The sequence below is a fragment of the Scyliorhinus torazame genome, chromosome 13, assembly GCF_047496885.1.
Source record: "Scyliorhinus torazame isolate Kashiwa2021f chromosome 13, sScyTor2.1, whole genome shotgun sequence".
Lineage (NCBI taxonomy): Eukaryota > Metazoa > Chordata > Chondrichthyes > Carcharhiniformes > Scyliorhinidae > Scyliorhinus > Scyliorhinus torazame.
Window position 1 is genome coordinate 180,631,174 of NC_092719.1, and position 26,049 is coordinate 180,657,222.

Consider the following 26,049-nt stretch of genomic DNA (forward strand, 5'->3'; position numbering starts at 1 on the left):
CAACCAGTCCACAGCAGATGCTATCTCCCTGGCTCTACAATCAACACTCGAACACCTCGACAACAAGGACACCTATGTAAGACTGCTGTTCATCGACTACAGCTTCGTCTTCAACACCAATATCCCAACAAGACTAATAACCAAACTCTGCAATCTTGGACTTGACCCCTCCCTGTGCAGCTGGATCCTTGATTTCCTCACCAACAGACCACAATCTGTCAGGATAGGCAACAGCACCTCCTCCACAATAGTCCTAAACACCGGGGCCCCGCAAGAATGCTCAATCCTCTACTGTACTCCCTACACACACAAGACTGTGTGGCAAGTTTTAACTCCAAGTCAATCTATAAGTTTGCAGGTAGGGCAGTAGATGTTGTCTATATGGACTTCAGTAAGGCCTTTACTGAAAGGCCTTCCACAGATGTGCCATAGAGAGCATAGGGACCTTGTAAGGCCTTTGACAAGGTCCCTCATGGTAGACTATTACAAAAGGTGAAGTCACACGGGATCAGGGGTGAGCTGGCAAGGTGGATACAGAACTGTCTAGGCCATAGAAGGCAGAGAGTAGCAATGGAGGGATGCTTTTCTAATTGGAGGGCTGTGACCAGTGGTGTTCCACAGGGATCAGTGCTGGGACCTTTGCTCTTTGTAGTATATATAAATGATTTGGAGGAAAATGTAACCGGTCTGATTAGTAAGTTTGCAGACGACACAAAGGTTGGTGGAATTGCGGATAGCGATGAGGACTGTCGGAGGATACAGCAGGATTTAGATTGTCTGGAGACTTGGGCGGAGAGATGGCAGATGGAGTTTAATCCGGACAAATGTGAGGTAATGCATTTTGGAAGGTCTAATGCAGGTAGGGAATATACAGTGAATGGTAGAACCCTCAAGAGTATTGAAAGTCAAAGAGTTCTAGGAGTACAGGTCCACAGGTCATTGAAAGGGGCAACACAGGTGGAGAAGGTAGTCAAGAAGGCATACGGCATGCTTGCCTTCATTGGCCGGGGCATTGAGTATAAGAATTGGCAAGTCATGTTGCAGCTGTATAGAACCTTAGTTAGGCCACACTTGGAGTATAGTGTTCAATTCTGGTCGACACACTACCAGAAGGATGTGGAGGCTTTAGAGAGGGTGCAGAAGAGATTTACCAGAATGTTGCCTGGTATGGAGGGCATTAGCTATGAGGAGCGGTTGAATAAACTCGGTTTGTTCTCACTGGAACGAAGGAGGTTGAGGGGAGACCTGATAGAGGTATACAAAATTATGAGGGGCATAGACAGAGTGGATAGTCAGAGGCTTTTCCCCAGGGTAGAGGGGTCAATTACTAGGGGGCACAGGTTTAAGGTGAGAGGGGCAAGGTTTAGAGTAGATGTACGAGGCAAGTTTTTTACGCAGAGGGTAGTGGGTGCCTGGAACTCGCTACCGGAGGAGGTAGTGGAAGCTGGGACGATAGGGACATTTAAGGGGCATCTTGACAAATATATGAATAGGATGGGAATAGAAGGATGCGGACCCAGGAAGTGTAGAAGATTGTAGTTTAGTCGGGCAGCATGGTCGGCACGGGCTTGGAGGGCCGAAGGGCCTGTTCCTGTGCTGTACATTTCTTTGTTCTTTTTGTTCTTTGATACGACTGTGGTGGGCAGTATTTCAAACAACGACGAATCAGACTACAGGAGGGAGATAAATCACTAAGTTGCGTGGTGTGCCGAAAACAACTTCTCTCTAAATGTCAGAAAGACCAAGCAACTGATCATTGACTTCAGGAAGCGTAGCACGACACACGCCCGTCTGCATCAGTGGCTCCGAAGTGGAAATGGTCGATAGCTTTAAGTTCCTAGGGGTCACTATCAACAACAGTCTGTCCTGGTCCACTCACGTTGATGCAACAGCCAAGAAAACCCAACAACGTCTCTACTTCCTACGGAAGCTAAAGAAATTTGGCATGTCTGCATCGACTCTCACAAACTTCCACAGATGTGCCATAGAGAGCATCCAATCCAGCTGCATCACAGCCTGGTATGGCAGCTGCTTGGTCCAAGATCACAAGAAACTGCAGAGCGTGGTGAACTCAACACAACACACAAGCTTGCCATCCTCCCATTGATTCTGTATACACCTCCTGCTGCCATAGGAAGGCAGACCGCATTATCAGAGACCCCTCCCACCCATGCATTGTCTTCTTCCAGACCCTCCCATTAGGCACAAGGTACAGAAGTCTGAAGACCCGCACATCCAAACATGGTAACAGCTTCTTCCCCACAGCTACAAGACTCCTCAACGACTCCCCCTCGGACTGATCTGTTCCCTGTAAGAACACTATTCACGATGCCCTATGCTGCTCTTGCTCATGTATTTGCTTTGTTTGGCCCCTTGTTCCGCACTGTAACCAATCACTGTTTGTCGATGTACCATTGGTCAATGTTCTCTGTTGATTATTCTTTTTGCCTACTGTGTACGTTCCCTCGGCTGCAGAACAATACTTTTCACTGTACTTCGGTTACATGTGACAATAAATCAAATCAAAATCATGAGACATGCAGGGCTGGATTTTCATTTGTGGGTCCTGATTCTGCCATCAAGAGAATATGTTGATAGGTTGTCTACATATACTGGCTGTGGCCATCTTACAATTGCAGCCATAGGGGGTGAAAAGTAATAGATGGATTACTGGTCTGTCACCGGAAGACCGAATCCATTCATTGGCTGGGATTTAACCTAAGCATTGGCTCGATTGCAGGTGACATTTGAATATTTTCTTTAATGGGCTCATTGAGGGCTTAATTCCTACCTGCCCCAAACCAAGCTTCCAAAAATGCTCTGGAACCAAAACCATGCTGGTAAACCTGCACATCAACTACTGGCGGACATTGCATATCCTTAGGGCCTCTGTTCACACCTCCTTTGCTATTTAAAAATTCAGCCCACCGGGTCTAAAATAGATAATATAAATTAGAATATTTAATTCATTGTGATACATACACAGGAAGCAAAGTAGAGGGAAAGAAAGTAGCGATAGCAAGAGAGATAAAAGGGACAGAAATAAAAAGTTTTTAAAAATCTCCAACAATAATTAACTTCTGAATCAACACTTACAAATTGTATTTCCACTGCCAGAGAAGTTGTTATGCGGTAATTACGATTTATCACAGTGTTAAATATTCATCTGTACCTTAATGCACCAGACCTAACCTTTTCTGGTGTGTTTATTGGATAACTTGTGGATAAGTACAGTAACTTACTGCTCTTGCATGGATTTCAGGTGCAAGTCTGTTGGTGAGGTTGCAGTGGCGAGGTACCAGTGTAGTGTAACATTTCGAAGAGCAGAGCAAACCTGACAGTAACACACACATTTCTGCAGATAACTGTCTATGTGTAGAACTCAAGAATTTGCTGTCTAATTGAGCACCTACAGCCCCACAACTATTGTCAATGCTAAATTTGGGCCATTGTATAATTCTTACTTATCTTGATTAGACTGGTTGCTCCTGTATCAACTACAATTTTGTTTTTTACAGGGCCTATGAAGTGGAAAAACGATTGAAAATTGGCAGTCCTATCAAATTTTCGAACTTTGAAGTCATATGTTGGTATGTCGGCAAATACCTGCTTGAGACATTGAAAGGTAATGTGGATCAAATGAACGAACTTTTCCCAACCCTGTTCTGTATCAGTTAATTCTTCAAAAGCTTTCAACTGATGCTTTATTTATAATTGATTTTAACTGATACTGATTATATTATTCCTTTCTTGATCTCCACTAGGTTTGCACAAATCTGGAAAGCAGCCTCCGAATTACCTGGTATTAGGAGCAAAAGCTCTAAATGGTGCTTTCAGGTCATGGACCAAGAAACAGGTAAAGAATGTTCCACTCTCTTGCAATCATGTAGGCAAATGCAGGAAAAAATGACTACATTTGCAGGTTTGTGATCTCTACCAATATAGCCGTGGATGATTTTCAGGTGTTCGGAGAGTTGTGTAAAACAGAAGTTAAGCCCTTTTGCCTATACTAAGGGACACCAGATATGTTTTTAGAACTACTTGGAAATTGGGGTGTTGTAGCATGATGAGCCCTAATAAGTGGTTGTAACAGAAAAGATAAGCAAACATTTTGTGACAACTTTTAATATGGAGTAAGGAAGAGCTCCTGCACATTGACAACTGCTGTCAATGACCATCCGCTCTGATCGTGCTGTCCTTCCAACTGGGACTTCACTGAAGTTGTTGCTAGCCCAAGATTCAGTCGGTTAACACTGCTGCCTCACAGTGCCAGGGACCCGGGTACAATTCTGGCCGTGGGTCACTATCTGTGTGGAATTTGCACATTCTCCCTATGTCTGTGGGTTTCCTCCGACTGCTCTGGTTTCCTCCCACAGTCCAAAAATGTGCAGGTTAGGGGATTGGCTATGCTAAATTTTCCCTTGGTGTCCAAAAAGATGTGTAAGTTAGGTTAAGGGGCTATTGGGATAAGGTGGGGGACTGGGCTTGGGCGGAGTGCTCTTTCAGAGGGTCGGTGCAGGCTCAATGGGCCAAATGACCTATTCTGCACTGTAGGGATTCTATGATTCTAATGAAGTGTGACAAGAGCATGACAGATCACACAGAATCTTTAGATAAAGCTCACAAGATAAATTTGGGCTATCGAAAGAAAATAAATTCTGGCCTTAAAAGCTGTTCTGGTCAAATTTCTACCCCATGGAATTAAAAGAGCAATTCAGTTTATCCCAGTGCCTTGCTCTTGCCCTATATATATATATATATATATATATAGCCTTGCAAAATTTTATTTTTATGTATATATCCAATAGGGGCTGGTTTAGCACAGGGCTAAATCGCTGGCTTTGAAAGCAGACCAAGGCAGGCCAGCAGCACGGATCAATTCCTGTATCAGCCTCCCCGAACAGGCGCCGGAATGTGGCGACTAGGGGCTTTTCACAGTAATTTCATTTGAAGCCTACTTGTGACAATAAGCAATTTTCATTCATTTCATTCCCTTCTTTTCAAGCTGCTAACAAAGGTCACTTTGAAGGCTATCTTCTGACACAAACCACAGAAGGAGGAAATAACCGTGCACATTCCTGGTCATTTGGATTCAGGCATTTTGTTGGTTATGATCATAATTAATGACTGGTGTCACTTTGTGGTCACCAGGTTTTATTGTCAAAGTCCTCGCCATTAGCTGCAGTTAATGTTGATATATTGTTGACCTATTCCATCATATTTTCATTTCAGGTTATAGCTGATCATGAAGATGAGATTCCAGAAACTATCAAAACAGCACAACTTATTAAAGAATTTGCCAAAGAGATACGACTAGCAGAGGTATGTTTCTTTCTATAATCTGATTGCAACATTTTATTTCTTAGTTACTTTTTATCCTAAGATTTTTTTTCGGCTCAGTAAATATAGTTTAAACATTTTTTTTACTAATAAAGTAAATGTGTTGGGAAATCTTTTAATGAAAATGAATGGCATTTCATGACATCATGTTTTTTTTTAACCAGCAAAGTCAAACTAATTTTCAGTTATGCCCATAATATAACGTTATAGGGTTTAAAGCTGCAGTATTTCATAGGAACGTCTAATATTTTAAATGTAAACAGTTTAATTTTTGTTAGGTGAAGTTTGTAACTGGCACAAAATTGTTAAAAAAATGTGCATATTTAAAAAAATAGGAGAAAAAAGAAAATTTGATTAAGCATCCCTCATTGTAGATCATCAGTGATGTCATTCTTTTTATACATTATTATCTGGAAGATTCAGACTCATCAGTTCCTGAGGATGTTTTCTGCAGCATCACTGGAACATCTAGACGTCCTTGCACTGCTAGACCCATACATGACACTGTACAGGGATGAGATATTTCATTGGCAAATGAAAAGTAGGTGGAGTCTCAGTAAATATTCTTAGTGTGTTCTGTAATGTTGCTGTATTTTCAGACTCTATATTTTTGCATGGTATTAAGATAAATGCCATTCCAACAAATAATGTGAAAACACTGATGCTTTCTATAAGGTACTGCAGCTTTATGTGAAACTCTCTCTCTCTGGTTGTATGTATTTATTATACATAAACAATTTGATTAAGGTGTGAGTAATTTTTTTATAATAATCATTATCGTTGGACTGAAAATTCAATAGATGCTACAGAAATAAATTTAGCAGTTAGCACTAATAACTATTTTTAATTGAAAGTATTTGAAGTTCATGTCCTCAGATTAAGCTTTACATGAAAGCAAATTTTCCTCTTTTTTTATTTGTTATATTTGCTAGAATATTAAAATGGAATTAGAAAAGCAGAACTGAACATTACATGTGAAAATCATGACATTTTAAGGAGCCAGCTTATTTGTGATTGGAATTTGTATTTTGCACCTTTGTTTGCTGTTAGATCTTCAGTAATAGCACATTTGGATAGGTTTTGGAGCAGAGTAATTGCTTATCAGTTTGGATGTCCAAATTAAATTCAGTGAATTACTGAATGTGTTATGTTTTCCAACCTTGATCTCCTCACAGAATGCACTTAAAACAAATGAAAGTGAGGTGAGTGATACTAGTACAGCCAAAAGCCCTACCGTACCTGCCAAACTTCCAGCACACACAGGAACAGTATCTACTGAAAAGTCAGAAAAAAAGAAAGTTTCACGGGCCAAAGAAGCAGGAAAGAAAAAAGGCAAGAAAGAAAAAGAAAGCACACCATTAGTTCCAAACCTTGACATTCTTGAGGCACATACGAAGGAGGCTTTGATTAAAACTGAAGTGCCAAAGAAAGGGGCAAAGGTAAGTTTTTTTCTTCACTAGTTAATCCATCTTTCTATCTATCACTCAATGTGATAATGCTTTGTAAATCGATATAATGCAAATTCCCATAGCATATGTAATGATAGAAATATATATATATATCTTTCATTTGTGCAACAGAGCTTAAAGTTAAGCAGATGTTCTGTATTATTAACAAATAATGTTGGTAACACTCAGCAGATCAGACAACATGTGCGGAGAGATTGTCTCGTTTTCCACAAATGCTGTCTGACCTGCTGAGTATTTCCAGCACTTTCTGTTTATATTTCAGTTGTCTAGCAATACTTAACGTTTTACGCTCTTTTATCATGACACCCAGTAAATTAGCAGTTGGCCATGAAGATGGTTGAAGCTTTTTTCATCTATTTTGATCATGAGGCATTATAGTTTTGCAGAGGCTGAATTTTACAGATTTTACCAATTATTGGCCACTTAAGGGTTGTTACCGACCTGGCCACAATTTTGCAGCTGGTGGGAGGAATGTAGGGATGGGGAGGTGGTGGAAAACCCACCAAATCACCCTGCTTAGGCCTCGGTTGCGAAAGGTGGGTGGTGGAGCCAGCCACATCTTTGGTTCCCCTTTCCAGATAGGGCACTTTGACTCCGGGTGCTCCTTCCAAGCCTGGCATCGCAACTCAAATCCCCTTTCCACTCCTGTCACTATTGCGAATCCCTGGATCTACCTGATGCTGGGGGACCGGTACTTTGCCTGGTGTTGCAGCTTACAGTCCCACCACTGGCCGCCACTTCCAGAAGCACTGCCGATGCTATAGAGTTACTGACCAATGCGATGGCATTTCAGGTGGGGCTTCCTCTCGTGAGGAGGTGGAAGTTCTGTCTTCAGCTAATTAATGTACCTCAGGTTGTCAAATGGCTGCGGGACAGAAGGCATTGGTGTGGATGCATTCACTGCCGACTCTTTGGGTTGTGGAATGACAAATTCTGTCATCCAAAAATTCCTGCTCCAGTTTGCGGAGAGAAATTGGATCTTACTCTGCTACCTGTGCCTTCCCCATTACTCAGTTAATGCTGGCATTCTTCTTCCACTCCACATGAAATGCTGCCCATAGATTTTGAGGGAGCGATTCTGCGGCTGCATTGTGCTCGCCGCAAATCCTGCTATGCCGGGAGAATTGCAGGAGTGCCCCAAAATAGGATTTGTGCCGGGCGCAAAACTATTTTTGATTCTCCTGGCCCATTCCACCTGGTCTGATCAGGGATCTCGCCCAGAAAGGGCGAGAAATTGATAACAGCTAATTTGCATTCACTTTCATCTTATTAATGCGATTAAAGTCGAAGGCAGTGGTCCCTCCGCTTTCTCTGGCTCCCCCCAACAGGAAGTCACCTGGCACAAGTCACTACTGGTCCTTAAAAGTGGGGACCAGGCCCCATGGATTCCAAGGGGGTTTAAAGAGCTGAGTACCCCTCTCCACTTACCTCCAGGAAGCATAAGGACACAGCAGCTGTTGGGCAGATGATGTGTGTGTGTGTGTCGGGGGGGTTCTCCTTCAAGGTAAATGGAGGTTGGGGGGAGACTCGGGCTGGGCTGGAGGGGGTGGTCCAGGGTACTCTCCCTTATGGGGATCGGTTTCAGTCTGTGATGCCTTGAAGCCTGTTTTCTTTCATGTCTTAACAACCCATAACAGGGCAAAGCAAAGCTGCAACTTCTCTGTCCTAAAATCCTCTCACAGCTCAGAGCTATTCTAAAGCTTGTTTCTTGGAGAAGCATTTCACTCCCCTTGAAGTTTCAAAAGGCTCTGCGATTTCAATAGGCTCTGTGGTTTCGAAGTTGTAGTATACCTTCATTTAGCCTTTGTACTTGGTTCCCTTTGTAATTGGTTGTTTATATACCATTTCATTCCCCTTGAAGTTTCAATAGGTTCTGTGGTTCAATGTTGCAGTATGTCTTCTTCTATCCCTTTGTACTTGGTTCCTTACATTGACTTTCACACCCCATTGCCTTTTCTGAGCCTATTGATTTGATAGCTGAAGGCTATCTCATAGGAGGGATTAGCTTTGACTGTTTGTATAACATTTCACTGTCCATAACTCTGAGGTACTTCCTAGAAGAAGCAGGTGCTCTGTTTGAAAGCAATATTTTTAGACTGGATCTTTTTCAACCACTGATGCCTGAAAAGCATGCCTGCACTGGAGCTACTTTTCCACCCTAGAAGCAGTTAGCACCACTCAGACATTAAAGTTCAAGGGTTCTTCAATGAGGACATTCTCGCAGCCACTGTTGCATTCTCTGGATAGACATGATGATCACAGTGTGTGTGTGTGTGTGTTTGGGGGGGGGGGGGGGGTTGTGGTGGGGGAGGTCTTGGACATGGTGGTCAGGGACATAGAATCATAGAATTTACAGTGCAGAAGGAGGCCATTTTGGCCCATCGAGTCTGCGCCGGCTCTTGGAAAGAGCACCCTACTTAAATCCACGCCTCTACCCTATCCCAGTAACCCTTGGACACTAAGAGCAATTTATCATGGCCAATCCACCTAACCTGCACATCTTTGGACTGTGGGAGGAACTGGAGCACCTGGAGGAAATCCACGCAGACAAGGGGAGAATGTGCAGACTCCGCACAGTGTCCCAAGCCGGGAATCGGAACCTGGGACCCTGAAGCTGTGAAGCAACTGTGCTACCGTGCTGCCCTGTGCCATGGCTGGCCAGTGCCTGGCAGAGGATATCTGGGTGCAATGCCGAGGGTCGGGGCCTGAGGGGTGACCCTACCCAATCTCTGACGATCTGGGCTTGGTGGTATCTCGGGTCCCACACATCACATTTTCCATGCAAATCACCCCGGTTCCAAAAAAATGACTAAATGTGGGAAGATCACGATTTGCACTGATGTTTCTGCCCGAAACAACAATTAGTCGTCTCTGATTTTTCTCTGTATTGTTATCCAGTTGCATCTCCTTTGTTTGGTCAGTATCTATCCACCATTGCAATCTGTTTTCTTTAAACACACATGCCTTCCTTTGCCATGGTGTTTCGCTCCTCTCCCTGCATTCTGAATCACTCCCTTTCCCTCCCCATGTCATTGTTGCATCTGTTTACCGGAGCCGATCACTCCAATTTGCAATTGTTACAGTGTTCTCAGCGAAAGGTCATACATTTGCCTGAATTGTTTTGATTTCCCATTTCCAGCAGCTGCGTTGAGCATCACACATCCAGGTCTGGGATAGTGTCGGTTCAAATGCTGAATACATTTTCATCTGATCACTCATCTTATTGCTGTATCCAGAAAACCCCACACCTTACACTTTCCTGGAGTTACAAGTCACACTGGCGATGAGAACTAGTACTAGTATTTTACACAACTGTACATGGTGGGAAATTCTTGCTTGTAGGTCTTCTTTGAAATGTCACAATTGCTCCCTCAACTGTTTTGTGTCTCTTCCCCCATCTCCGAAAAGTGATCACAATTACAATGTTGGGAAATTTTCTATTTTACACAACAGCCATCCATTCAGCCTTGAAGCGTGATTACACCTTGGGACCAAATTAACGATGGCTTGCTATATTTGTTGTCGAAGATGTGTGCTGAAATTGTCCCAACATATTTCAAGTAGAACCCTTATAGCCAGAGTGATATTTCCATTTTATTGTAAATTAAGCCAAGAAGTGAAAATAGTTCTTTTCACCTTCTTTTCAACATTGGAACCCATTATGAAATAGTAAATACAAGAGTTATAAACAAATTTAAAGCGGAGCATAGCTCAGGATCTCCTAGGTTCCAAATTGGAGGAAGCTTAGGCAGTCAGGACCTAACATTCTGATGAAGACAATAAACAAAGACATCTCAAAATAGTCCAACAAATAGACTTTGTGGGCTAAAGCTTCTATATGTCCTGTTTTTTGATCCCTGGGTCGTGATTCACAACCTGCCCGTTCCAGTTCTGTTGGAGATAGGCAGTGTGCAAACTTGATACTCTCACCTCCTTTTAATGATTGTAGCATCCGGTTAAGTAGGTTCTTCGCTGCTGAATTCCTCTACAGTCAGCATAGGTAGTCCGTCTCTCTGAAAGAGAAACTGCAGTGAATAATATTGCTGCAATTCAAAAGATGGAAAATGGAACACATGGAAAGAGAGGGTTCCAAGGTGATTGTTATGATGTTGGAAGCAGTGTAGTGGAGGTCGGAAGGTGGAGCGATGCTATGGTTCCACAGGGGAGTGAAGGCCTTCAATGACCACTCTCACAAGGAATTGGGAGCAGGGACCAAGGAGGTAAATTGTTGGCATCTGGCCCTGAGGACCTGACAGCAGTACCAAAAACAATCTGATGACCCCTCATGTTGGTCAAGGTCAGTGAAAGTGAATGCATCTTCACATGATATCTCCTCTCATCCATCACATCGCCAACCTCACACTGCTCAATGCACTTCCTGGAATTCTGGATACACCTAACCAGCAGATACCTCACTTCGCCTTCACACATCTACTACTGCTGCTTGCCTCGCACCCACCTCACTGTGTCCGTATAACCTCCAGCTATTTCGCAATGACATGCTTATCACTCAAATACAATGTTACACAATCATTGACATTCTACCCTTTCTCCTGCATGATAATGTGGCGCACAAAGAAGGTGTTGGTGGGAACACTGAGGATGATGGTACCTTCCTGCCTTATGCTCCTTCTGAACTCCCAGCATACATTAATCCAGCTAAGATGAGCAAGCTGCTGATGGTGTTACCATGAAACTCTTGCATCCTACCCCATCCCCATTTCCTCACACCAACCTTCCCCTTCTGATTTCCTATTTTCAGACATCAAAGAACTGTTGCCTGTTCATCCACAGCAGCCGAAAGAAGAAGAGGAACAGAACAACACAGCACAGCAGTAATGAAGAAGCCCCATCACTTGATTTGATACCCACAGTCACCAGCTCAGATATGGGCAATGCATCGTACCCAGGAGGCTAGTGTAGAGTTGGGATCAGCACATGGTGAGTCACTGGGCAAAAGTGGGCTTCAGCCAGGCCAGATGTAAGGCATGGTTCATTTGCTAGCTCACTGGAGGGTGAGGGGGCAGATGAATTCTGCCACAGAGGTCTCGGGTGAGTACCTAAATGGGGCAGCATACAGGAAAGCACAGATGCTGGCTCTGCTTTGGCTGGCTCAACCAACAGCTCCCTGTCACTGTTGAGGATCATGAAAGAATCCAGCTCCTAGTTGACTAAAGGCGCCATGCAAAGCTTACCCTCTCTGCAGCCTTTGCTCCATTACGTTGTCGTTCTGCACACCCAGCGGCTTTGATATTGCTGCCCTTATACCTGCTGCTCCCTTTATGTGGACAGGTCACCTACTCTTCCACCATCCAGTTACACAGAACTGACTGGCAAATCAAGGAACCCACCATAACACATCCAAAATTATTCCTGGGTCCATTCAGATGCTACATTAGCAGAAGTTACCATACTTGAAATTTCAGTGCCTGGCCTTTTGAGGATAGTTAGGGCAAGGACCATCTTGCAGTTTAATGATTGTTGTTCGAGAAGAGTGGCATTCTGATTTGTTGCCTGAATCAAAGTGGCTCAAGTAGAATATCCTGGAGATATATGAGATGCTTGGGCTGTGTAATGTACAAACATATGAATTAGGAGCAGGAGTAGGCTATTCAACCTCTTGAGTATACGTCGTCATTCAATTAGATCACTGATCTGACTGTGGCCTCAACTCCACATCCGCCTCCCGCCACCCTTAGACTCCTTTGTTACTGAAGAATCTAGCTAACTCTGCCTTTAAAATAATCAATGATTCTCCCTCCACCGCTCTCTGGAGAAGAGAGTTCCAGGGATTCATGACTCTCTGCTCCTCATCTCTGTCTTAATGGGGAGATCCCTGGTTTTTAAATTATCCCCTAGTTCAGATAAATCCCATAAGGGGAAATATCCTTTCAGCATTCCCCTTGTTGAGTCCCCTCAGGATCTTGTATGCTTCAATAAGATGAGACCCCCCCCCCTTCCCCCCCCATTCCAGACATCAGTCGAGTTAACTTTCTCTGAACTGCCTCTAAACCATTTGTATCCTTTCTTAAAGAAGGAGACTCCAGAACTCCAGAAGTAGTTTCACCAACTGCAGGAAATCGTCCTACTTTTACATTCCAGTCTTTCAATAAATGTCAACATTCCATTTGCCTTTGTAATCATTTGCTGTATCTGCATGCTAACTTTTTCAGGGGTCAGGATAGTACACCTTCACATCCTTCCGACATATGCTGGGGATGTTGGTGTGTCCGCCCCTCATTAGAGGATTTGCTGCACACATCGTGGCAGAAGCTCCTGGTTTGGTACAGCAGAATGGTGCTAGACCTCCATGGAGTTGAAATGTTTGCCTTTTGATCTTTAAAAAAATGTGCAGACAAGCACCACTTTAAACTGTAAACAAATCATAATAATTTCAAGATGTATATTTAGAAATGACACAAGTTGAGTATGAAATAGGGGACTGCAAACAGATTGCATACCCTTTAGTTTCAATGTTTTATGGTATTGAGTATCTGCAGCATTATTTTATCATGTTTTAAGACTGAGCAAGGGAAGTAATAACTTAACTGTTACCATTGGTGTTACATTATATACGTCTTTTGTTATGAACATACATTTTTGTGGAGGTCCGCCCGATCACCTTTGAGAAACGAGTCACAAAGACCCTGCACTGTCTTTTGGATGAGACGTTGTCTGTCTGACAGCCCTGTCTGTCCCCTCAGGTGGATTTAAGAGATCCCATGCCGAAGAAAAGGAGAGTCAAATCTGATGTCCTGGCAAATATTATCCCTCAATCAACATCCTCCTTTTTTAGGTACCATGCCCTTAGAGGTTTTGGTGACCATGGATTTCCATTGATTTGGTCCGGTCCGTGATTATGCTTGTCAAATACTGGTTTGCTGATGCCTTTTGCAGCATGGCTGACCAGGAAACCCTCCTGTTCTTGCTGCTGCCATCAGGTATATTGGAAGGATTTACAGGTTGATAATCAACCAGTTTGGTATGTTATGAAGTGGGACTAGAACCCAGTGCTTCTGACCCAGAGGTAGTGATGCTACCACTACACCTCTCCCAATTAACATCAGAAAACAGAATATCTGGTCATTATGAAGTTGCTGATTGTGGGAACTTGCTTTGTGCAAATTGTCTGCTGAGTTCTCTACGTTACAACGGTGACTTCAAAAGTACTTCATTGCTGTGAAGCATTTTTGGTCTTCTGGTAGATGTGAAAGGGACTATATAAATGCAAATCTTTCTTCCTTCTATATTCATGTGTATCCTCTATTTTCTTACAACCATTTCCAGTCCCCATTTGCACTATTTGTATGAGGGACATCAAAATGTTGCTTTGTTGAATTTTCCTCATAATCTAACTTACAGGCAGGGGTTATGGGGCACCTTCAGCAATCAGCTGCTTTGCTCGTGTCTGTACGAATGGTGCATATGGAACTTTAAAAAACTGACCCTCTGTGCCAAAAACACGCAACCAGGAACTGTGGAGACCGAGGAAAAACATTATTCTCAAAACAATTCTATTTTCCTCACTATAGTGAAGTCAGTGGTTGTACTTCTATTATTTTATTCACCTTTCAACCAGTGATATTTTTATTGTCTGACTAAAATATTTATTGGTGTCCCTTTGGAAACAGTCCCAAAATTAATGGAGCAATTCTTACAAAAACATGGACAAATGCCATGGCACCATTGGACATTTGGACTTGTACAGAACCACCATTATGTGCAAAATGTTCCTGTTTGTTATGTTGTCCTGTTGTATTAATACTCCAGTTCTTTCTTATTTTCCAGCATTTTAAGCTGTGTAAAAATGTTATTTTTTATAGGCTTCGAAGAATATGTTAAGTGTGGCTGGCAGAGAAAGTGTAACCAGTCAAAACGATGTAGCAAAATTTGGAATACAGGAGCAGAACAAAAGCAAAGCTGAAGTGAAGTGGAAATACAAGGTAGGATGATCCTGTGAAAATGTAACTGTGTTATGCATGCAATGTGTGACAATCCATGATGGAGGGTGTCATTGACAGTGCCATCAAGCGGCGCTTAATCAGAAATACTCTGCTCACTGACGGTCAGTTTGGATTCGACCGGGGCCACTTGGCCCCTGACTTTATGACAGCCTTTATGCAAACATGGACAAAAGAGCTGAACTTAAGAAGTAAGGTGCCTTTCATAGCAAGGTAGCATTTGACTGAATGTAGCATCAAGAATCCTTAGCAAAACTGAAGTCAGGATGAATCGGGAAAACTCTTCGCTGGTTGGAGTAATGCCAAGCACAAATGAAGATGGTTGTAGTTGTTGGAAGCCAAACAACGTTCTCAGTCCCAAGACATTACTACAGGAGTTCCTTGGGCCAACCACCTTCAACTGTTTCATCAAAGACTTCCCCTTCATTAGGATGAAAATGAAGACATTCGCTGATGATTGCACAAGCCAGGAGTGTGATGAAATACTCTCCACTTGCCTTGATGCAAGTTCCCCTCCCAGCCACTCACCATCCTGACTTGGAGCGACATTGCAGTTTCTTCCTTGTCTCTGCAGAGGTGGACGTACAATGAAACAGTGTGCCCAGGCACAGGGCCCTGACCAGTGGGAGGCCCCATGCTGGCCGGTGTCTGTGGGGAGTTCATGGGCACCAATCAGAGGCCCATTTAGCTATTGGGCTATCAGCAGACAATGAAGACCGACATCAGACTCTGATTGATTGAGTCTCTTTAGGGTGGGAAATCACAGATCTGAAGTCGTTGAAGTGACTAGGAGGGAGAGAGGCAGCAGTCAAGGTGAAGATCTCCTGTGTTTTTGTGAAAAAAGCAGTAGGTTTCTCAATCTCAACCCAGGGCTGAGGAGAGTAGGCCATAGCCAGGCAGCCAACAACGAGGCGAGGTCATCAAGCGAGATAAGGTGCCAGTCTTCGAGGGGAGCAGCAGGATGACTTGACCCTCAGGCCATGGCTGAGGAGGGCTGGGCAGGCGAAGCCATAACCAGACACACTGAGCCAGCAGCGAGTAAGGTCATCGAGGGGAGCAAGGGTGACTTGACATCCAGGCCATGATTGAGAAAGGCTGGGCAGGCGAGGCCATAGCCAAGCAGCCAGAAGTGAGGTGAGGTTGAGCGAGGGGAGGTGCAAGGTGCCTGTCGTCAATGGGAGCAGCGCGGTGGCTCAACCCCCAGGCTAGGGCTGAGGAGGGCTGGGCAGGCAAGACAGTCTGAGCCAGCACTGAGGCGAGGTTGTTGAGGGGAGCATGACCAAGGCTGAGGAGGGCTGGACATGCAAAGCCAGAGCCAAGCAACCTGACCCAACCGTGAGACGAGGTTGTCACGGGGAGCAGGGGTGCCTTGACCCCCAGGCCAGGGCTGAGGAAGGCTGCGGAGGCCAGAGCCAGGCAGCAAGCTGCAAGGCGAGGACATCTAGGTGAGCTTCGAGGTGGGGCATAACTGGAAGGGAACAAAACTGGAAGGTGTGATTTTAAGTTAAAATGCAATAAAGCAGTTCAGCAGTGATCAATTTGTATATTTTTGTGGCTTGTGCCTTTGCGTTTTCTGTGGGGCCAGGGTGGGCAGGGTCGGGAGGGGCGTGACATAATTGGTGGGGGACGTGGTGCCATTGGAGATGGGCGTGATGTCATTGCGGGGAAAGGTATGACCTCATTTGGGGTGGGGGTTGCTCAGGAATGAAGGTGAGCACGGGACTCCGCAAAGTGCAAGTCCGCCACTGTGTCTCTGGATCAAAATCCTGGAACTTCCTATCTAACAGCACTGTGGGTGTACCTACACCACATGGACCGCAGCAGTTCCAAGAAGGTGACTCAGGCAATTAGGGATGGATAACAAATCAGTTAGTCAGCTACACACACATCCTGTGAAAGAATGAGTAAAAATACAATTCCATAAATACCTTCGGTCTTCATGTATCAGAAATGGAGGTAAGAGATCAGGCTTTTTCATCATCAACATTCTGGTAGTCACCGTTGACTTTCAACTGGACTAGACCAGCCACAAAAAACTATGGTGGTTAGAATAGGCTGGGGAATCTGTCAACCTTATGATGCCCCAAAGCTTTACTGCCATCTACATAGCATAGGTCAAGAAGTAGTGTGCTGGAATTCTCTCTACTTGTATGGAATGGTACAATTCCAACAGCATTCAAGATTCTCAACAACAGCCAGGTCAAAGCTATCAGCTTGATTGGCACCCCTCCAATGGCCACCACAGCAGATGTATGGGAACATCACTTCCAAGTTCTCTCCAAATCACACTTGATCTTGACTTGGGCATTTATTGTCATTCCTTTTTGTCACTGCAACCAATTCCTTAAACTCTGAACCGAACACTGTTATGGGAACACCTTCATCACATGCTGTAGTGGTTCAGGAAGATGGCCTGCCACACCATTTCAAGTACATATAAGGACTGACCTAAATCTAAATTTTAGAATATCATATAGGGGGAAATCAGAAAGGTCGGGTCATTGCTAAGTTTTTAGATTTGTATTCCTGCTGAAAATTTTAGTTCCAGTAGCTAATGCAAATTATGTATGTTGTGTAATGATTTTAAAACCTACGTAAATGCTTGTTTAAAAAATAATTCTTGATAGGTTTCCCAATCAGTTATTGGCTATGTTTCTTTGGCGGAGATTGTTATACTGAAGTTTCATCGTTTAATACTCTAGCCAGATTCTGCTTGTACTGAAGGACCTACCATATAGCAGTTATCGGGATTGCTGTGGTGTTCTAGTTGCTAAATTGTACTTAATCCCTATTGTAAGACTATTATCTGCATTTTAAGGATACGTCCAAACCCTTTGGAGTCAGGTCTTTCGGTCTTAAATTGTCCATCCCTGGCACAGGCCAACCCACTGGCAGAGCTCTGTACCAGGAAGTGAAGGAGGAAGGTCAAAGAACTGGTTGACCTGCTGTAAACTAATTAATAGAGATTTATTGCTGTGATAGTCAACAATTCCATTATTATATCATGTGACGACCAGATGGACCGTGGCCTGTTTTGGTCCTGCAATTTGTGTTCCTATGAAAGCCAGCTCATATTACAAGTTTGAGATTGGTTATTGGCACTGGGACCTTTTGAGTGCTAGCCAAGAACAGCCAGAGGACTTCTAAAGTTGTCCACAATCCTCAGGGAGAAAAGAGAACCTATCTTTGTTTTACGAGTTTGCTTCCTGCCCGACGTCAATCCTCCAATCAGCAAGGAATTGGGCACAAAGTCTACTGCTCACTTCCAATGGGTATCTTTCCAGGATTAGGTACAAAGAATGGGGGTAGTTGGAAGTTTCTACCTCTTAAATTCATAATTGGTGGCCGAAGAATAAATATTCCTTGGATGCAAAGAAAATAAATTTGTCGTCTCTAATGTTTTTGCTATTATTGACAGTTCCTCACCGCATTAAAAGCAGCTACGTATTTTCTGCTGTGAAAAAGAGGAATTCAAAGCACTTAGCTGCTTTTGATTTGGTTAATCATAGCAAAGGTGGTTACATTGAGGTTAGTATCAAAGCAGGGTTATGGAGATGCATTTAAGCATAAAGGGAAAGATCGATCAACAATCCAACAAGCAGCTGTCTCGGAGTAATAAAACTATGAATCACTAGTTAATTTAGTGTATTGCTGTGTGAAATTGAATGGGCGAGTTGCATTTCAAAGACTGTCAAGCGATTTGAAGCCCTTTGAAATGGACTTGGTTTTGGAGGAAGCTGTTGCTTTAAAAGCATTTGTCTGAGGCAGCAGATGTTGGGGAAGGGAAAGTGAAAATGCAGTGATATTTCACTGCTCTTCAGCTTTCAGGCAGGGGTGACTGATGGGGGTCTCTGTTGGAGGGGATGATGGAGAGTAGCGGGGGAACGGATTTGCGATGTGGGGGGGGCTTCCGATGGACTTTGGGGGCTCCTCCGTCATGCATCGACCCCCTTGACCCAATGCAGGGTCCACCGCATCAGAGCCGCGCATGAAAATATTTGAACCAATTCACGCCTGTGTGAATCCTGGCGGAGCGGGCTTGAGCAGCATGGGAGCTGGAAAATTTGAGTGCCAGCACGTTAATCGGACGCAAATAGGTGCAAAGCGCAGGCTGTGTAGCTCTCTGCCACCACTGATGGGGGACAAGAGCATCGGAATGGGATTAGCGCCTGGCGCCAATCCCGCTTTCTGGCCGACGTTCCATACTCCGCCGGATCGGAAAACCTGCTACCAGCAGTGGGCAACGGAGAATGCACCCCAATATGTTTTAATGGCAGTGGTTGAGGGATAACTTCTCGCTAACACCGAGCGAACCCCTACTTTTCTTTGAATAGTACCATAGCAACTTGCAGACGTGACCTTGGTTTAATGTCCCACATGTAAGAAAGCATCTCTGACAATGCAACATTCTCCTAGTAGTGGACAAAAATGTTAGCCCAGATTATGTACCAAACTTTGGAGTGGGAATGGAATTCACAATCTTCTGACTCAGGCAAGAGTGCTTGCTACCAGTGTGCCAAGGTTGATGCGGAAAATTGGATGAGGTTTATTTACAGATCCTTAGTCAGTGAGTTCTTTTGTAATAATGCAAGTGCAACAGGAATGATAAATAGAATTGACACAGATGATACTGTGTTTAAGAACAGGTTAAACAACACTTCTTCAGAGATAAAAAGCTCATGCCTACATTTTTTTTACTTCCCAGAACAGTAAACCAGATTCTTTGCTCAAAATGGTAGATGGAAAATCAGACAAAACATTTTTGACAGGAAACAAAGACAACAGCAAGCTCAAGTTGGTCTTCACTAATAAAAAACTGTTGAGGTTTGTGGATAAAGTATTTTTTTTTTAATAAACATTTTATTGAGGTATTTTTTGGTATTATAACAGCACAATAAACAATGTACATGAAACTATAAACAAAGTGCAAAAGCCATCTTCCTCCCTTACAGGTCCCACCTTTATTAACCCCCTACTCTAAGCTAAATTCCCCCCCCCCCCCTCCACCTTCTGCTGACGATTAATTTTCCTCGAAGAGGTCGACAAATGTTTGCCATCTCCGGGTGAACCCTAACATTGACCCACTCAGGGCGAACTTGATTTTCGCTCAACAGAGAAAGCTAGTCATGTCCGATAGCCAGGTCTCCAACTTCGGGGGCTTTGAGTCCCTCCAAGCTAATAATATCCGTCTCCGGGCTACCAGGGAAGCAAAGGCCAGAACGTCTGCCTTCTCCTGGATTCCCGGGTCTTCCGACACCCTGAAAATTGCCACCTCTGGACTCATCGATCGCCACCCTTGTTTTTAACACCGTGGACGTGACATCTGTAAACCCCAGCCAAAATCCCCTAAACTTCGGACATGCCCAGAACATGTGGACATGGTTCGCTGGTCCTCCCGCACATTTTGCACACCTGTCTTCCACCCCAAAGAATCTGCTCATCCGGGCCACTGTCATGTGAGCCCGGTGAAAGACCTTAAATTGTATCAGGCTGAGCCTGGCACATGTTACGGACGCGTTGACTCTACTCAACGCGTCCGCCCATAAACCATCCTCTATCTCTCCTCCCATCTCCTCGTCCCACTTGCAGTTCAGCTCCTCAATCAGCGTCTCCTCCGACCCCATAAGTTCCTTGTAAATGTCCGAGACGCTCCCTTCTCCTACCCACCCTCTGGAAACTACCCCGCCCTGAATCCCCCTTCGCGGTAGGAGCGGGAAGGTTGACACCTGTTTACGAAGGCAGTCCCGCACCTGCAGATACCTGAATTTGTTTCCCCTCGCCAACTCAAACTTCTCCTCCAGCGCCCTCATACTCGGAAAGCTCCCCTCTATAAACATATCTCCCATCCTCTCAATCCCCGTTCTCCGCCATATCCCCCCATCCATACTTCCCGTGGCAAACTGGTGATTATTACAGATTGGGGACCAGACCGATGCTCCCTCTGCTTCCACATGTCTCCTCCATCGATCCCAGACTCTCAGGGCCGCCACCACCACGGGGCTGGTGGCATACCGTGCCGGTGGGAATGGCAGAGCCGCCAAACTGGTGCCCTTGCATGAAGCCACCTCCATACACTCATGCCGACCCCTCCCCCACCACCCACTCCCTGATCATGGCTATATTCGCCGCCCAGTAATAGTTACTAAAATTTGGCAGCACCAGCCGGCCCTCTACCCGACTCCGCTCAAGCATTACCTTCCTTACCCGCGGGATCTTGCCCGCCCAAACAAAGCCAGAGATCACTTTGTTGACCCGTTTTAAAAAAGGACCGCGGAATAAATGGGGAGACATTGAAACACAAACAGGAATCTCGGGAGGACCATCATCTTCACCGTCTGCACCCTCCCAGCTAATGGCATTGGGAGCGCGTCCCATCTCCGAAAATCGTCCTTTGTTTGGTCTACGAGCCGGGCCAAATTTAATTTATGCAGCTGGTCCCATTCCCGCGCCATTTGAATGCCTAGGTACCTAAAGCTTCCCCCTATTAATCTAAAGGGCAGCTCCGCCAGTCGCCTCTCCTGTCCCCTCGCCTGGACTGCAAACCTCTCACTTTCCCCCATATTTAGCTTATACCCCGAAAACCGGCCAAATTCCCCTAGAATCCTCATGATTTCTTCCACCTCCTCCAATGAGTCCTTCCGATACATACAGAGGCAGGTCGCCTGCATAGAGTGAGATTCTGTGCCAACACCCCCCCCCCCCCCCCCCCCCCCCCCCCGGACCAGCCCTATTCGTCAGCACACTTGCCACAGGAGCCTGATACAGCAATCTGACCCAGTCAGTAAAGCCCTGCCCGAATCCAAACCGTCCCAGTACCTCCCACAAATAATCCCATTCTACCCGATCAAAAGCCTTTTCTGCTTCCACTGCGATCACTACCTCCACCTCCCTACCTTCCGGGGGCATCATGATCACATTTAACAACCGTCTTACATTGGCCACCAACTGCCTACCCTTAACAAACCCCGTCTGGTCCTCCCCAATAACGTCCGGAACAAAATCTTCAATCCTGGAGGACAAACACTTGGCCAGCAGTTTGGCGTCCACATTCAACAGCGATATCGGCCTGTAAGACCCACACAGCTGCAGGTTCTTGTCCCGCTTCAGAATCAGCGAAATCGTGGCCTGTGACATCGTCGGGGGAAACACCCCTCTTCCCTTGCCTCATTGAACATCCTCATCAACACCGGCCCCAATATCCCAGAGAACATTTTATAAAACTCCACTGGGTACCCGTCCGGCTCCGGGGCTTTACCCGCCTGCATGGCCTTCAGACCCTCCACTATTTCTTCCAACCCGATCGGGGCCCCCAGCCCTTCTCCCAACTCCCCGTCCACCTTTGGGAAATTCAGCCCCCCCAAGAAGTGCCTCGGCCCCTCCGGCCCCATAGGGGGTTCCGACCTGTACAGCCTGCTGTAGAAATCCCTAAACGCCTTATTCACCCCTGGCCATCTCTCCATACTCATAACTCAGCTCCCCTCTGACCACAGTCTTCAGTGCTTCCCAGGCCACCGCTGCTGAAATTTCCCCCGTGTCGTTGACCTGCAGGTAGTTCTGAATACATTTCCTCAGCCGCTTGCACAGCCCTTCATCAGCCAAAAATCCCACATCTAACCTCCAGTGCGAGCGCTGGTTCCTGTCTTTACTAACCTGCAGGTCAACCCAGTGCGGAGCATGGTCTGAGATTGTGATCGCCGAGTACCCCGTGTCCACCACCCCTGCCAGTAAGGCCCTGTTCAAAATGAAGAAATCAATCCGGGAGTACACTTTATGCACGTGTGAGTAGAAGGAGAACTCCTTCACCCTCGGCCGCCCAAATCTCCATGGGTCCACCCCCCATCTGCTCCATGAACCCTTTTAGTTCCTTTGCCATTGCTGGCATCCTGCCCGTTTTTGAGCTTGACCGGTCCAGGGCAAGGTCCTATAACTGTTGAAGTCCCCTCTCATGACCAACCTGTGCAAGCCCAGGTCCGGTATCTTCCCCAGCATCCTCTTTATAAACTCCACATCATCCCAATTTTGCGTATACACATTTACTCGTACCACTTGCACCCCCTCCAGTTTCCCACTGACCATAATGTACCGACCTCCCACACCCAAAACTATTCTACCCGCCCCAAACACCATCCGCTTATTGATCAGGATCGCGATCCCGCTAGTCTTTGAATCCAGTCCCGAGTGAAACTGACCCAGCCTTTCCTCAATCTAATCTGGTCAGTTACTCTAAGGTGCGTCTCCTGCACGTTACCATGTCTGCCTTCAGTCCCCTAAGATGCGTGAACACACTTGCCCTCTTGACTGGCCCATTTAAATGGATAAAGTATTTAATCAAAAATATTTTCATCTGTATTTCACTGAACCTCATTTATCCAAAGGTTTGAAAGCATCAACTGGGTTGACAGAATAATTTGTACCAAAGAAATGACGAGTGTGGTGTAAAAACCAAACGTTCTCTGAAGCAGTGTGAAATAAACGTGTTACTATCAAAATTATACTATATCAGTAATCATGATGTGTGCTAGATGTAAGCCTGGATGCTAATGCAGTCAGAAGTCTTACAACACCAGGTTAAAGTCCAACAGATTTGTTTTGAATCACTAGCTTTCAGAGCGCAGCTCCTTCCTCAAGTGAATGAAGAGGTGGGTTCCACAAACGCATATATAGACAAATTCAATGATGCAAGATGATACTTTGAATGCGAGTCTTTGCAGGTAATTGAGTCTTTACAGATCCAGGCGGTGCAACTGGAGAGAGGGATAATCACAGGTTAAAGAGGTGTGAATTGTCTCGAGCAGGGTCAGTTGGTAGGATTTAATCATAATAATCGCTTATTGTTACAAATAGGTTTCAATGAAGTTACTGTGAAAAGCCCCTAGTCGCTAGTTTGGGGAGGCCGGTACGGGAATTGACCCCGCGCTGCTGGCATTGTTCTGCATTACAAGCCAGCTGTTTAGCCCACTGTGCTAAACCAGCCCCCCCCCCCAGGCCAGATGGTGGGGGGTGAATGTAATGCGACATGAATCCAAGGTCCCGGTCCAAGGTCCGTGGTAATGTTGCAGGAGACGCACCTGAGAGTAACTGACCAGATTAGATTAAGATACTCATGCTTGCGGAACTTGGCTATCAGTTTCTGCTTGGCATTTCTGCTTGTCGCTCGTCTTGAAGGCCGTCTTGGCGAGCGCATGCCCGAATATCAGAGGCTGAATGCCCTTGACTGCTGAAGTGTTCCCCGACTGGAAGGGAACATTCCTGCCTGGCGATTGTCGCCGATGTCCATTCATCTATTGTCGCAGTGCCTGCATGGTCTTAATAATATACCACGCCTCAGGACATCCTTTCCTGCAGCGTATGAGGTAGACAACGTTGACAGAGTCGCATGAGTATGTACCGCGTACCTGGTGGGTGGTGTTCTCACGTGTAATGGGGCTACCCATGTCGATGATCTGGCACGTCTTGCAGAGGTTGCCATGGCAGGGTTGTGTGGTGTCGCGGTCGGTGTTCTCCTGAAGGCTGGGTAGTTTGCTTCAAACAATGGTTTGTTTGAGTTTGCGCTGTTCTTTGAAGGCAAGTAGCGAGGGTATGGGGGATGTCCTTGGCAAGGTGTTCATCTTCATCGATGACATGTTGAAGGCTGCAAAGAAAATGTCGTAGTTTCTCCACTCCGGGGAAGTACTGGACGACGAAGTGTACTCTATCGGTTGTGTCCCGTGCTTGTCTTCCCAGAACGTCGGTGCGATTTTTTTGCTGTAGCATATTGGAACTGGCGGTCGATGAGTCGAGTGCCATATGCCGTTCTTACGAGGGCGTCTTTCAGCACCTGTAGATATCTGTTACGTTCCTTCTCATTTGAGCAGATCCTTTGTATACGGAGGGCTTGTCAATAGGGGATGGTTTTGAGGCGGCAAAACGTGGACTTCGACAGAGTGAGAGGGACCGACCCGCCGCATTAGAATTCCCCCCCCCCCCCCCCCCCCTCCCCAGGGGATGGACAGAGGACATTCCTCTCCAGAGAGTTGAGGGATCACTTGGATGAGACGCAATCAGACACGCAAGCTGCGATAAAGGTGGCCAAAGCTCGGGCAAACATGCAGATGGCCCTGGACAAAGACAAAAGGCAACAGGATGCCCAGGAGGCAATGGTTAAAGATCTGGAAAGGGCCGCAATGGACCAGAGTGACTGGATCGTTGCCCTGAAAAAGGAGATGGCAAGGCTGGCTGTGACACAAGGCAACCTGAGAGGAAAGGTGAAGGATCAGGAGAACCGGTCGATGCGGCAGAACCTATGAATCGTGGTCCTACTGGATGCCACAGACTACATGGCCATAATGCTGGGTTATCTGGAGGGAAGGGATAGTTTCCCCAATCCACCAGAAATTGACAAGGGCTCTGACCAAAGCCCAAAACCGGGGAACAGCCAAAGGCGATAATTGCAAAAATGCACCGGTACCAAGGCCGGGAGAGAATCCTACGTTGAATCAGGCAGTCCAAAAACTGCAGCTGGGTAGGTCACAATATCCGGATCTACCAGGACATTGGAGCTGACCTGGCCAAGCGCTGGGCTGAATTTAACAAAACGAAAGCCGTGCTGTACAGAAACGGCGTAGGATTTGGACTGTTGTACCCAGCCAAGCTCTGGATCATGTATCAAGGCAGGGAACACCATTTCACGGTCCCCACGGATGTTCACACATTTATCGCAGAGAACCGCCTGGAGAAGCCACAGCAGAGGCAGCGATGAAGAGCCCACAGAATGAGACTTTGATAACGCAATATTTTGACAAAAAGAAAGCTCTCTCACTTTTACAGTCTGTACAGGCAAAACTAGACCATTGCTACAGCAACCACTTTACGTGGGAGAACACTACTTTGTTTTGGAGATGAGAGCAGCAAGAGTGGGAAGGATGATCTGAGTACAGCTAAGCACAGGGTAAGGTGAGGGAAATGGTGGACAGAGAGCCCAGAGATCGGGCAACGGGAGGTAGCGCTCCAACTCCCGGAAGGGGGCTACCACACTAGTGAGGTAGCTCACACCGAGATACAGGAGGAAGAAAGAGGCCACAGCGCGTCCCCAGCAAGGGGGAGGGTGCCTGGGGGCGGGGGGGGGGGGGGGTGTCAGCAATCTACTAATCATGGGGCGACTTTAATTGTGTACAGGACCCACCGACAGACTGGTCGAATTCCAAAACTGGGAAGACCTCCACTTGGCAAAATAACTCAGCCTATTTGTGGAGCAGATGGCGGTGGACCCATGGCAATTCACCCGCCCAGGGGAGAAGGAG

The 26,049-nt window shown here is 45.7% G+C and overlaps 1 protein-coding gene across 2 annotated transcripts in view; it reads left to right on the forward strand.

Annotated features, from left to right (window-relative positions):
• Positions 1-26,049, forward strand: part of phf2 (PHD finger protein 2) — a 197,853-nt gene that overhangs the window by 138,644 nt on the left and 33,160 nt on the right. For both annotated transcript variants that reach the window (XM_072472519.1, XM_072472520.1), the window contains exons 9-14: positions 3,519-3,625; positions 3,765-3,856; positions 5,233-5,322; positions 6,516-6,779; positions 14,633-14,752; positions 19,476-19,594. In XM_072472519.1, coding sequence (XP_072328620.1) covers positions 3,519-3,625; positions 3,765-3,856; positions 5,233-5,322; positions 6,516-6,779; positions 14,633-14,752; positions 19,476-19,594 — 792 coding nt within the window. The remainder of the gene's footprint in view (positions 1-3,518; positions 3,626-3,764; positions 3,857-5,232; positions 5,323-6,515; positions 6,780-14,632; positions 14,753-19,475; positions 19,595-26,049) is intronic.